The sequence below is a fragment of the Macrobrachium rosenbergii genome, chromosome 21, assembly GCF_040412425.1.
Source record: "Macrobrachium rosenbergii isolate ZJJX-2024 chromosome 21, ASM4041242v1, whole genome shotgun sequence".
NCBI lineage: Eukaryota > Metazoa > Arthropoda > Malacostraca > Decapoda > Palaemonidae > Macrobrachium > Macrobrachium rosenbergii.
Window position 1 is genome coordinate 31061118 of NC_089761.1, and position 12996 is coordinate 31074113.

The 12996-nt window shown below is 34.0% G+C and overlaps 1 protein-coding gene across 4 annotated transcripts in view; it reads left to right on the plus strand.

The window, feature by feature from the left end:
- LOC136849849 (potassium voltage-gated channel protein eag-like) overlaps positions 1 to 9614 on the plus strand; it is a 449348-nt gene extending 439734 nt beyond the window's left edge. For 2 of the 4 annotated variants that reach the window (XM_067123318.1, XM_067123319.1), the window contains 5 exons: positions 425 to 512; positions 1905 to 2056; positions 4945 to 5061; positions 8191 to 8388; positions 8675 to 9273. In XM_067123318.1, the coding sequence (XP_066979419.1) occupies positions 425 to 512; positions 1905 to 2056; positions 4945 to 5061; positions 8191 to 8388; positions 8675 to 9133 (1014 nt within the window). In that variant the 3' untranslated portion in view covers positions 9134 to 9273. Of the gene's footprint in view, positions 1 to 424; positions 513 to 1904; positions 2057 to 4944; positions 5062 to 8190; positions 8389 to 8674 lie in introns of all 4 variants that reach the window. The other 2 variants (XM_067123320.1, XM_067123321.1) reach the window with 1 other exon arrangement.
- Positions 9615 to 12996: the final 3382 nt, after the last annotated feature.

Genomic DNA, 12996 nt, shown 5'->3' on the forward strand with positions numbered 1-12996 from the left:
ATAGCATTATTCAATGAGTATTCTAATTTCCCAGCGTCTGCTTTAGTTGCATAGGTTATTTTAGGTTTAAAATGCATTTGTGTGTGTGTATTGTTGTAAATGTGCATATATTTTCTGTGACTGTTAACAGGACTATTGTATATTCCTTCACGTCTTGCTTCCTGGTGACTTGTTGCTTTCCCCGAAGAATTTACAGAAATTGTAAAAGGTGCAGCAAATTGCACTGGGAAAGTGCTCACAGAATACTGTATGTAACTGCCAAAGTATTGGGTTAGTTGTTATAGATTAAAATGGGACATTCTGTTCTTTGGAAACTTGCTTGCCAAAGTGGATGGCCTTTAAGATTCCATTTGGTGGTTGCACATTTTCAATGATGATGATAATGGTAATTCAAATATTACAATCTCAAACCTTCCCATTACAGGTTGTGAAAATGCCACCGGCCCGAATGAACAATATCTGCGAAACTAACGGCCCTAGGAAGTGGAAAAATATATTCGGGAGAAATGAAGGTGAGTACTGTACAGTATTTTCATTTTCATGGTAGATATTGAAGATATAATTTACAGATGTGTTAAATCTGTATTAGCTAAAGTGCAACAGCAGAAAAGATGTAAATAAGGAAGTAGGAAGACCCAGGAAATCATGGAAAAGGAGATAGATGAAAATGCACAGGACAGAGGAGAGCAGAGAGAGAATTCATAAAAAACTTTTATGACGATGATTTGCAAACAGAGCGTTGTCACTCTGAAACAGCTCATGATGATGCACGTTTTACAGTTCTGTCATTGTGGTATTTTAATGATTCTGTTTTAAATTCTGTTTTGTTTTGGCTGAGTTATTGAATACTATGAACCTTGTTTCATATTTATTGTACATACATAGGCTGAAGGCTTGAATGATCTATGAAAATTCCATTATGCACTACAGAATGCTGGCAATAAGACGTGAAATTTCAATTTTCTGTAAAAAAAAATTTTAAATGAATCATGACAATTGTATTTTGTATCTCAAGAATATGGAAATAATTCGTGAGCAAAGAAGGAACATGAAGTGGTCAGAGAATGCAAATATATATATATATATATATATATATATATATATATATATATATATATATATATATATATATATATATATATATATATATATATATATATATATATATATATATATATATATAATATATATATATATATATATATATATATATATATATATATATATAATTATTAATTAAATTATTAATTATATGGAAATAATCTCTGTACTGTGTTTTCTACTTATTTTGGATTATTACCACAATGGTGCTTGGTAGAGATAATTGCCCCCTTTTCAGAACCAAACTTCACAAAGACTAAGGCCTTTCAGTGCATTTGTAAAGCCACACCTCAGACCACTTATACTGAACACACATGCTAAAGAAATCTTGCTTAAAACCTGGAAGTTTTAAAAAATGTATGTACAGTATAATTTACAAGTTCTAATTAAATGTAGATAAGGTAATGTTAGGTTTATACCTGAAAAATTAAAAGAATTACAGCACGCAAAAATTTACTGAAACCCAAAGTAATGTTGAATATGATGAAGATTAAAGTCTTTTCATACAAAATTTTTAGTACAGTACACTACAGTTAATTGTATTTTAGCAGCTTACTACAGTGAAGGTATTATACCAAATGATCAGAAGAAATTTATTGGATGAGTGCATCATTTTAGATATTTCCTATGGATCAAAATTATCTGTATTTAATGTGTTTATAATTCATGATGATCTTGCACAAAATAGCTTGCCTTGCTGTCACATTTCAGTTTTGTATAGATTGCATTTCAAAGAGAATTCTTGCAAGTCCCAAGTATATGCTTCCTTTTAATTCTTTACATCTTTCTTTCATTTTTTCAAGCTGGTGAGAAGGGTGGGGGAGGAGGAGGTGGTGGTGGGGGAGGAGGACCTGAAGATGAGGGTTCCACAACCGATGAATGCAACAAGAAGAACCTCATGCAGGACGGTGTCATACGAGGACTTGGGGTTAAGCACAATACTAGTCTTTCAAAGGTAAGTCATAATTAAAGAAGAATTTATTCTTATTTTTTTTTTTTTGTTTTCTTTCAAATTGTGTTCGGAAGGATTGTCATAGTTTATATGTTTCAGCCAGATACACTTCCGGATCTCCCATTGCAAGGTATTATGGATAAGAAGATATACGGTAATATAGTTTTTTTATGTTGAGTAAGGGCCATCACTTATCCAAAAAGTTCTGTCAAGGAAAATTTCCATGTCCAGCAGATAAAATACTTCCATAAGTAATATGAGGCTGGCAGAAATGCTGATCTATGCTGGATCCTTGTCTATTAAGCAACTAAAAGCAAAGGTGATGCAGTTAAAGCAGGCCACATCTGCAACAAGTCTGACTGGATCAAGTAAAAATATTCTCACGAATGATTGTGACATCAGTGAAGTTCATTTTAATATAAAAATGATAGGATTCGTGGAATGATGAAACATGTTTTTAAAAAGGTTAAAGCAGATTAAACCAACAGTAAATTATGGCAGTCATCAGTACAAAAAAGAAAGAAATGTGGAAGTGCTGGTAACTTTTCAAAGAATTGGGCATACATTTAACACATGGCTGTCTAATGGCCACCTTTCACATGGAGCAAGGAACAGATCATATATAAGTTGCACACAATGCCTTGAGACTAAATACCTGCCAATGTTTGTTCAACACCCAAATCCTCTCTCCACCCTCTTGAGACCTGGGTATGCACAGCAATATCTGTTATGATTCAGAATGTTGCACTCCTCCAGACCCCCTCCTCAGAATTTCTTAGGGGACTCTTGGAGAATCTTATGGTAATAGTCAAATTATGCTTGAAGTTCATGATTTTCAAAGAATTTGTCCAGAAGGCCACAACTTCCTTCAAAAATGAGGTATTAGAAGGTCCTAACACCTTTCAAAAACACTTCCATTGTAGGTAATGACATCTTTCAAAGACTTTGCCTTAGAGGATCCTGACATTTTTCAAAGACAGTGTCGTAGAAGGTCTAACGTTTTTGCAAAGACCTGATCTTAGAAAGTCCCAACATCTTTCAAAGACTTTCTTAGGTCACAATATCTTTCAAAGACTTTGCGGTACAAGTTTGTGGTTGTATCTCGATAAGAATGTTTTTGCAAATTTTTATACATTTGGTAAAATGGATTATATTTTAATGTGCATTTGTCCATTTCATATGTTTGTTTGTTTTATTTGTTCATGATTTTTCTATGCTGTTCAGCATTTCATAAGTCAGCATGCTGTATGTTCTACAATACAGTTGTTTCCAGGGAATGTTTAATGTTGAGGGGATTATTTTTTCAAATTATCCAACGTAACCTTGGAAATTAATTGAAAGGTACATGTAGATAATACAATCTGTGATTGCAGATATGTTCAGTATTCACTCTACCACTAGTGAGTAAATTAAACAGTTCTCACATAACAAGGAATTTAATTTAATTTTTTACAGGTAATGGAAAGTAGAGAGTTAAAACTATTGTAAACAGGAGCTTTATTCCATTATCCAGGACTCTCATATATTTTGAAATATGAAGTTTTTATAAACTAGATGTGTTTATGCAACAGGATATGTATGTTTATTTGGTCTCTCTCTCTCTCTCTCTCTCTCTCTCTCTCTCTCTCTCTCTCTCTCTCTCTCTCTCTCTCTCTCTCTCTCTCTCTCAAGGTAAGTTTATAGTTGGCTGAAATCTTCAAATAAATGTTATTTTAAGTGTATCTCATTGTGAGCTTCCTAATTTTGTTTTATAACTTCTTCCGTAGTGCAATAGAATTCAGAATAAGTTCCATGTTTGGCATAGGCAAACCAAAGCTTGAGCAATTAATGTCTGTGTGTTTTACACATGTGACATGGTCTATGACATTGTTGATGACATGGGTATACTGACTTTAAGCCGACTGTAAAACTGTACTTTTACTCTTGATAGGCATGAAAAGGTTCCGTCTTTACCACTTTATCTTTCAAGACTTCATTGCAGCCTAAGGCCTTTGGGTAATCTAGAAAATAAGAGTTAATGAAAAGGTTGATTTAAGACAGGTCCATTGTTTCTGTGGTTATATAATTGCATAATATAATTTCATGGCAGACTAACAAAATCAAATAAATAGTTTGGAGAAACAATCCACAGTTATGCATGGGTACATATATTTAAAAATAAATCTCTACAGAGAGCGTTTGGGAATCTGTTTGAAAAGGGGAATCGAACAGATTTCCAAAAGCTGTCTGCAGAGGTTTATTTTTAAATATATGGCTTTCTCCATAACTAATGGTTTATTTCTCTCCATTTCAGATCCTTCTACTATGAGTACTTTTTAATAAATAGTTTGGTGCGGGGATTTATATAATGTTGCATGTGTTCTACAGTTAAATATTTCCTAGCCATTTAGTTTGATCTGATAATGCTTCTATCACTTCATTCCTCTGTTTCAAGCACAATTGATCTTAGTTTAATATAGCTGTCATAGCATATTCTCAAGTTATTTGTAACAATTGGTTCAGATTTTTAGTGCATTCATGCATCTGTTTGATCTTCAAAATATATCCAATGTAGCCTAGACATCTCATGGATAATTAGTAAGACTTTCAACATTATTTTAGTTGAAAATTTTAGTGTGAAACACCATCAGTAATTCCTTCTAACGAAAAACTGAAGTGGTATATCTTTGCAGTTCCCTCATAGTTTAAGAAAATATGTGTGTATATATGTATGATATATATACAGTATATATATGTATGTAAGTATGTATGTGTATATATGTATTTGTATGTGTGTATACTAGGCCTTGTGTAAGAAGAAAACTCTCAAAGCTTTTCATCTGCTGACCTAATTATATCCATTTTTCCCTGGGGATTTGTCTTCGACTTTTTTATCTTCTGCTAATCAACAGACTCTTGGAGTGACCCCAAAGAGGGCCAATATTTCCTCTTCCACCACAACTTCCTCGGCCAACAACAACAACAACAACAATAACAATAACAACAGTGCAAAGGCAGTGGTTAAGAAGGTAATGATAGTTATTGTCCCCCCAAACATGCTGGTTACCCCTTGTAGTGCAGATTGAATAAACATGGTAAACCCCCCCCCCTGAGTTTTACTGCTGAAAGCAAGAGTAATACTTGACGAGGAGCCTCATCTCCTTGTGCGTTGAGGTGACCCTTGTTTCTGCGTCGTACATAGTAGGATTTAACATGTGCCAATTGTCTACATGTAACAGATCAAGTTGGTGTGATAAGGGTAAAGATAAATCTGGCTAATTTGGTGCACCTCTTCATCTGTTTCTTGAAAATTAGCTTTTTTGTTCAGTTTGATCAAAATAATTGTACCGAAATTTGTACCGAGGGCTATGAATAAAATCACACTTTTTTGATCCTTGCAGTAATCTCCCAAACCGATTACGCTATTTTCTTTGTTACTGAGTAGACATTTGACCCACGGTTTAGTACTGTATTGACACCAGATAAAGTTGATGTGAAATGCCAGCTATGACGACAGTTTTTACGAATAAACTGTCTCTTTTGTATGGCAGTTGTCAATACCGCTACACATTACCTTAACCTGCCTGTTGTACGTACATTTATATGTACTATCTGTTTTGCTTGTCCACTGTACCTGTGTTGTAGTAAGTTTTTGGTTAGCCCTTATCCCAGTGTTGTTGAGTTACATTTCCAGTATAATCTGTCTGAGTATTGAGGAGTGTGACACTGCAGGGTATTCCTGGAGAATGTGTACTGTAAAGAAGGCACTGTATGTTTTCACCCTAGATAATTTCTTAAAGAATTATTAAAGCATTACATTGTAAATATGACACTGTCTGCTTCACATAATATTTGGCCAATGTCATTGACGGAATTTGTTACACTATGAATATTTGTATCTTCCACTTGTAATTTTTATTCAGATTTTTGTTGCGTTTGCAGGCACAGTTGATTTTTTTGTGGTTGTGTTAATTCACTGGGTTCGTACAGTATATTTCTTCAACTTTCCAGCTGTTTCAAATATCTTGGCATTTGAATCTGTCAGTGTCAAACTGTATGCATATTAATTAATACATGTGGCAAGGCTGTTTAGGAATATCAGCTTTTTGATGATCAAAAACTGACTTATCGTTATTAGAACTTGATGTGGTGCTGTGTGTTTTGATTACTAGAATAAATTTGAGTCACTAGAATTCATGCCTTATTGCATGAATATAATCCAATGAAGGACTTTTTGTTGTGGAAAACTAAATGGGGCTGAAGCCACATTGCAGACTTTACTTCAAAGTATGTTATAGGAATTTAAAATTTGAGGAGAATTGTTACCTGATTACCAAGAAAGCAATTATAGAATGTTTTAGTAAACATGGTGCCTTCAGAAGTACTGCATTGGGTCTTTTAACTTGCTTTAAATCTAGCCTGATGAGGTGACGTCTTATGGAATACTGTACCATATTCCTTGAAATTGGGGCCACAAAGATTTTAAAGTGTATCAAATGCACTAATATTCAGTCGTTTGTAAGAAATTAATTGCAGTTATACAATTGTTGCTATCCAGATTTCCTTGTTTTGGAATGGACGTGAGACGTAGTTCCTTAATGAATAGTTCTTAAAGTTAGTGATATTATTATTTTGGTTTTTCTCAACCTGTCATGGTAACTGTAATCAAGAATGATTTTTTCACTCCAGAACAGGTATTTTGTGATTTCACTCTCATATTTTATGATTTTATTCAGCCTTATCATATGACAGTATCTAGCAGAGTACAGTGCCAACATTGAATTCTGTGGAAATATCAATGTCTGCTCTGGAACTAAAACGGTAGACGAATTTTTAAAACTGTCACTTCATGAGATTCTATCAGTATATTGCATGGTGCATGTCTGCATGATAATTGTTGTAAGGCAACATAGCAAACACCCATTTTTAGCATATTGTTGACATCCTACGTGTTTGACGAAAAAGTGAATACTGTCATTTAAAAAAAAGTTGATAAAACTATATTACTTTTGATATGAGTTTATTTGCTAGCTGAGTTCAGCTGCAATATTTATTCATAAATGAGGTAAGTAAGTTTAGACTCAAACACTACAGTATCACAGCTACTTGTAGAGTCATCCAACTGGTTTTTATCACAGTTGTCAGGTCCTGTTTATTGACAGGTTAATGTTGTGTTCATGAATACATTATACATTTCTTGTATGTGAAAGGCAATTATTTATGGTTATTACTCCTGAATGTTATAACTTTTTGAGGGTGGGTATTTTTTTTTCCTTCAAGGTTTGTCAGTTTCTTGAATAAGGAATTGGACATAGAAGTGAATGGAGTAGTTAATGCTCACTGAGTGGCCCTCTGTAGCCCATATCATACCCCCACCCCCTCCCAAAATCGGTAGTTCCTGACTGGAAGTTCTGTGTAGCATAGTCATTAACTTATTTTTGTTTTATACTCTCTCCCCTAGCAAACAGAATGGTGTCCCTGTTTGTAGTTGTATTGTAGTGATCACAAGTTATAAAAAAGGCAAAATAAGTCTTCATTGATGACCAGTACCTGGTATCTTATTGATATGTTGAAGTTATAATGGTTCATTTACACATGGTATGGTCTATGAATGAGAGGAGATTTGAAGATGTGTCATAATTCATATAAATTAACAGTTTGGGAAAAATATAGAAAAGTATCTCTTTAGTCAGACTGATTCAAGGATAGATGGCATTTTTTTGCATTCAGGAGTTAAGCACTTGTGGAGCAATAATAGACCAAATCCTATAACTTTTGCCTATCGTAATGGAAAGATTTTTATCCCTGAATATGAATGTGACAGAAAGGCATCACGCCACTTGTGAACACGTCTTAAAAGATAAAGATGTAATATTCTGTGTGCAGTATATAAGTGCCTTAGTGATCACCAGAATGAGAGCTAAAGCAGACTAATAATATATTTATATAGTACTGCCATATTCCAATCCAGATACTTCAACCAATTATTCCTCACTGCCATTTAAATATTAACCTTTTTTTCCTTACAGATTCAATTTGTGTTTGTGTTCTGCATTAATCAGCAGATCTGTGAAATAAATTTTGATGTACTCTTCATTTATTGTTGTTGGTAATTATTGATAGTGCAACAAGGCTGACAAGTTTATCAATACCAATAGGAAACTCTTGCACTGGAGGGGAACACCAAGTTCCGCTTGAACAAACTGGATTCCTCAGACTCTGGAGTTGGTCGGGACCAAAAGAATAAGCTGCAAGACAGTGACTCGGGCAATGTGACAGACTACATAGCTCCTGTTACTCCCGTTGTTACTGCAGCAGACTGTCAACAAATTATCTCCAGTCTAATGGACTTCAAGGTAAAAAAAACCGAGTGTTTATTTTGGTTGCTTCTCAAAGGCCGTGCGTTATAACATAAGATTTGATTATTGTTTTTAGTAAACTTTTGAGCCATTTTTGAGAACCGCGGATTATCAGTTAGTTATAAACAGTGTTTACATTTTCTTATCATTAGAATGTGGCTAGGTGATGAAAATGTTCTTCATAGTTTACACATTTTTAATTTAATATATTTCAGCTTTTCTGAAGTAATACAGGGACTTTTGTTATGCTCTGCTTAACTGGTAATTGTACTTTACCCGACAGGTTGATCTGAAACTGGAAATACAAAGAATGAATCAGAAGCTAACAAGATTAGAAGACAACATGACTGACGTCATGACCAGAATGAATCACGTTCAGAGATCAGCTTCTCAACCAGTGAGTGTCCGACCAGTTAGTGATGAGCCAGTGGCAGTTAGAACAACAACCCGTAGAGAAAAAGATCGAGCTACAACAAGTGCTGGTGATGTAGCTGCTGATCCTGAAGACTCTAAGTCATTTTTGCCAAAAGTGGCGGGAAATGAGGAGCCTAGAAAACCCAAAAGAAGAGACAAAAATAGAGCTAAAAGTGCTGGAACACCTCGTACATCTCCCACAGACTCTAGTTCTCCGACAGATTCTATGGTGCGGGGGATGTTGGAGGATGAGATCCTTGAACAGGCCTCATCTCCTCGTAATGAAACTCAGCCAATTCCAAAGTCTCGTTCCAGAGAATACCTGTGAGCTTCTTGGGGCTAGTAAAACTTGCTCCAAACTTACCTCTTGTTCTAAGAGGTACATTGCAACAGTAATTATACAGTAATTATGAGAATGAAAGTAGGAACTCCATATTATGAAGTAGTGAGAAGACTAACAAACTGTTGGAGCAGCAATGAGATTGTGGCATCAGTTTATGCTTTGCGTTCTGCTGTTCATTTTTTTTTTACGTTGAACAAAGTGGAATAAAGCAGTTGTTAAAAGCTACAGTAATAATGTACTGTTTTAGTACTTTTGCAAGAAGAAGCCATATGGAAGAACTAACAGTTGTATGCTGTTAGACTTTGGTGCATAATATTAGGGATGGATATTGTGCTCTCGGTAAATATTTTAGATTCTAAGCACAATGGTTCCCTAACTTCTTGAAGTTATTTATTTATCTTTGCATAGCATTTTATGTGCAATACATAACAGAACTGAAGCAGATCCCACTAATTGGTTGTCAAAAGTTTAAGTTTTTTCTCAAGTGCGAGTTTTCCCCAACATATCATTTGAACTGTTTGTATGTTATGGCAGCACTTTGCTTTAGAGCAACAAAAAAAAAAAAAGGTGTATAGGGGTTATCAAAATGCTTTTGCATTATGAATTATGGATTACTGTTCAGTGAAATTGGGAAAAAACAAAAAATATGGAAAGTCAACTCCTGGCAGCCATTTGAGGGTGGATGGGTGTATCACCCCGTATGCCCAGCCCTCTCCTGTCAGAAATGCTTCTTCCCTCAGCTGAAAGAAAGAAAAAGACATAAAAGCTTCGTTATTTGTTACAGTTCTTTTGTTTTGGCATAAAATCTTGAGAAGCCTCTATGAGGTAATCAAGAGCCTAAGGGCACGTGTAAGGGGGAAGTGTTCTTGCATATATTTTTTTTGGCAATACTCAACAAAATTATTGCATTCCAAAAGGATTCTCGTTCGTGAACATGGAAAATACAGTTCAGCATTTACACATAATTACCGTCCTGTTTGTTTTCTTTTTGTGTAAATAAACAATGTTGAGTGCGCGCGAGTGACGTGTTTCAGATCTCATCGAATCTGTACGAAGTTTCATCGTATATTTTACATCATATATGATTTAAACATTTGTTTTTTATGCTGCAGTGGAAGTTTGACTATTTATAGTTCTCTTGATGGTTGTTACTGTTCCAACTGATCTGTGATAACAATGTTTGTTTAGATAATGAACATGGCACTAAGAATATTACGCAGGGCCTACTCTCCACTTCTCCATCTGGTCACTTTGCCTCATCAAGTCTAACCCTATGTGTACTGTAGTCTCCAGATGTGCTTGCATCCCAAGTATTGCATTGCTGTCTGTACTTTATACTGTATATTTACGACACTTTTTGGTGTCTCTCATCAAGGGTAATTGTATATGAATAAATCACTTCTCAGTATCCATCTCCATTCTGAATGTACATTCAAAATCAGTTTCATCTCTCATCACTGTTGTTCAGAGTAATCCTTCATTTGCATTAAAAGTTGTAACACTCGAGTTTTTATTGGTTTATCCACTCTACCTCAACAAACCATTCCAGTTCTGACATTCCTGACTGCCCTTGGGAATTCATTTTGCTGTTTGAGAACCTACTTTTCAAGTCTTGTATTTATTCAGCATCATTGTGACAGTTCTTCAAACAAATCTTATTTATACACGGAATCTAGATTTTGTATACAGTATATATGTATGTATGCATATATATATATATATATATATATATATATATATATATATATATATATATATATATATATATATATATACCTTTTATTTCATTAATCTGTATTTTTGAACTTATTTTTATAAAAGTTAACTGACATATTACATTTTATGTAATAAAAGACATTCATCTGAAGGTGTCCTTGACTGTTTTATTGCTTGTTTTTTTAGAAGATATTAACGTTTTATTATGCATTCTTCATGGTTAATTTGGTGTACCTAATTCATTATCTTTCAGCACGTATTAACTCCCCACTTTAAAAAAAAAAAATAAAAAGCCATTTTTGTTCTTGAGTAGCATGCTCTATGTAGAGCAGTCATATCTGGCACTGTATGATTTACAAATCATGCAACATTGCAACTGAATTTCTTTGTTTTGATTGTTAGGTTCATATTTTTTTCTCCTGTCATTTATTTCTTTTTTCATATAATTTTTTAGTCTTTAACAACCACCAACAGTTTTGTAGCTAAAAGTAGAGTGCACTATCTTAATTGTGAATTAGCTCAGAATGTTCACACCGAAGAACTGTTAACTTGTACAATACCCGTGTTATTCTTTGCAGTGTTATAAATTTCCGTAGGGTAACTGTAGAACTTAGATGAACAGCATGCCTGTCGAGTCTTACTTGGTCTATATTCAAAGATATTGTAAAGAGCCATCAATTTTTATATTCTTATAGCATATCTTGCTTTGAATTTCACTCTATGATTAATTTTCTTTCTCTTCTTCCTCTTCTCAAGCAGTGTCTATAACAGTGATTACCATATATTTATTAGTACTATTACGTATCAAAGCAGATAGGGTTATGTTGTCAGTTTTGTGTTTCACCTTGGTACTTATCTTCTGGACTTAAAAGCTCTGCTTTTCAGTAATTTGAAGTTAAAGGTTATTCATTACCTGGTAAAATCTACTTTGAAAGATTTTAATGCTTTATATTTTATCAACTAGGCTATTTAATAACACTAAGATCTTGTTTTCTGGAATCGATATCATGAATTTGGATAAGGGAACTTGAATAAAACTAGTTTCAAATACAGGGCACTGTATTTTACTTATGAATAAATTGTCTGAAATTTTCTTAGACTTTGTACTGTAATGGGTTTGTGACGTTCGTCTGCTGTGAATTGGTTTTGGAAGAGTTATATATTATGTGCTCAATACATCCTAGTGCTTAAAGATAATTTACCAGATGGGAATACAAAACAACAGTGTGAAATTCAAACAAAAATGCAGTTGCTTATATACAGAAATGGCTGAAAGTTTTTTTTAACCTGCCATCACTGATAATATGCCATGGAAAAGGGTATCAAGTCTAAATCGAGTTACTATAGCCTAGGGCCTCAAGAAGCATTGAACAAATTAGAAGTCTTCAGTGAAGGACTGTGTACCAGATGTGTATGCTACTGTGAATCAACTTCTAGACCCATAGTAAATCTGCAAATTCAACTGTCATGGCCACTATGATTTGTAATCTTGATGGACTAAGAGCATCTTTCGTTGCCGGACAGAATTTTCTCTTGCCCTTGACCATCAACAATAACAAATAAACTAGAAATACATTATGTCATGTACTACTGGGCCAATAAAACTGAACAATTTTGCTTTTATACTTGGGGACATTTTCTCATTTTTTGTAAGCATGATATACTTTTGAGAAGAAGTTTTTACGACTGAAAGGTTACTGAGATCAGTATCAAAGTTTTTAGATGTCTTTCTGATAGTTCTTTTGAATATTTTTTGAAATATTTTTCATGAAATTTTAGAGCTTTTTTGTTTGTATTGTTTTGAAGTATTGGTTCAGGAAGTATGATATTACTTATGTATTTTCAACCTGGTCTTGTTATGAAGAATCAGTCACTTGTGGAATTGTAAATCTGCATTTAATAACAATTCTTTCTTCATTTCACCTCAAAAATTCCTGCAAACAAAATTTAATTTTTTCTAAGGTGAGGGGATACTGTTATAGGTCAGTAATACCTTTAAAACTTATTTGTTGAGTAACTCAAAATTGTAAGTGATAGCTTGCAAGTATTGGTAATTTTAGTTTGTAACTCAGGATTTCTTTACAAACCAGAGTAATCATCTACAGGCCAAAGAGAAAACCAACTCTTTAGCA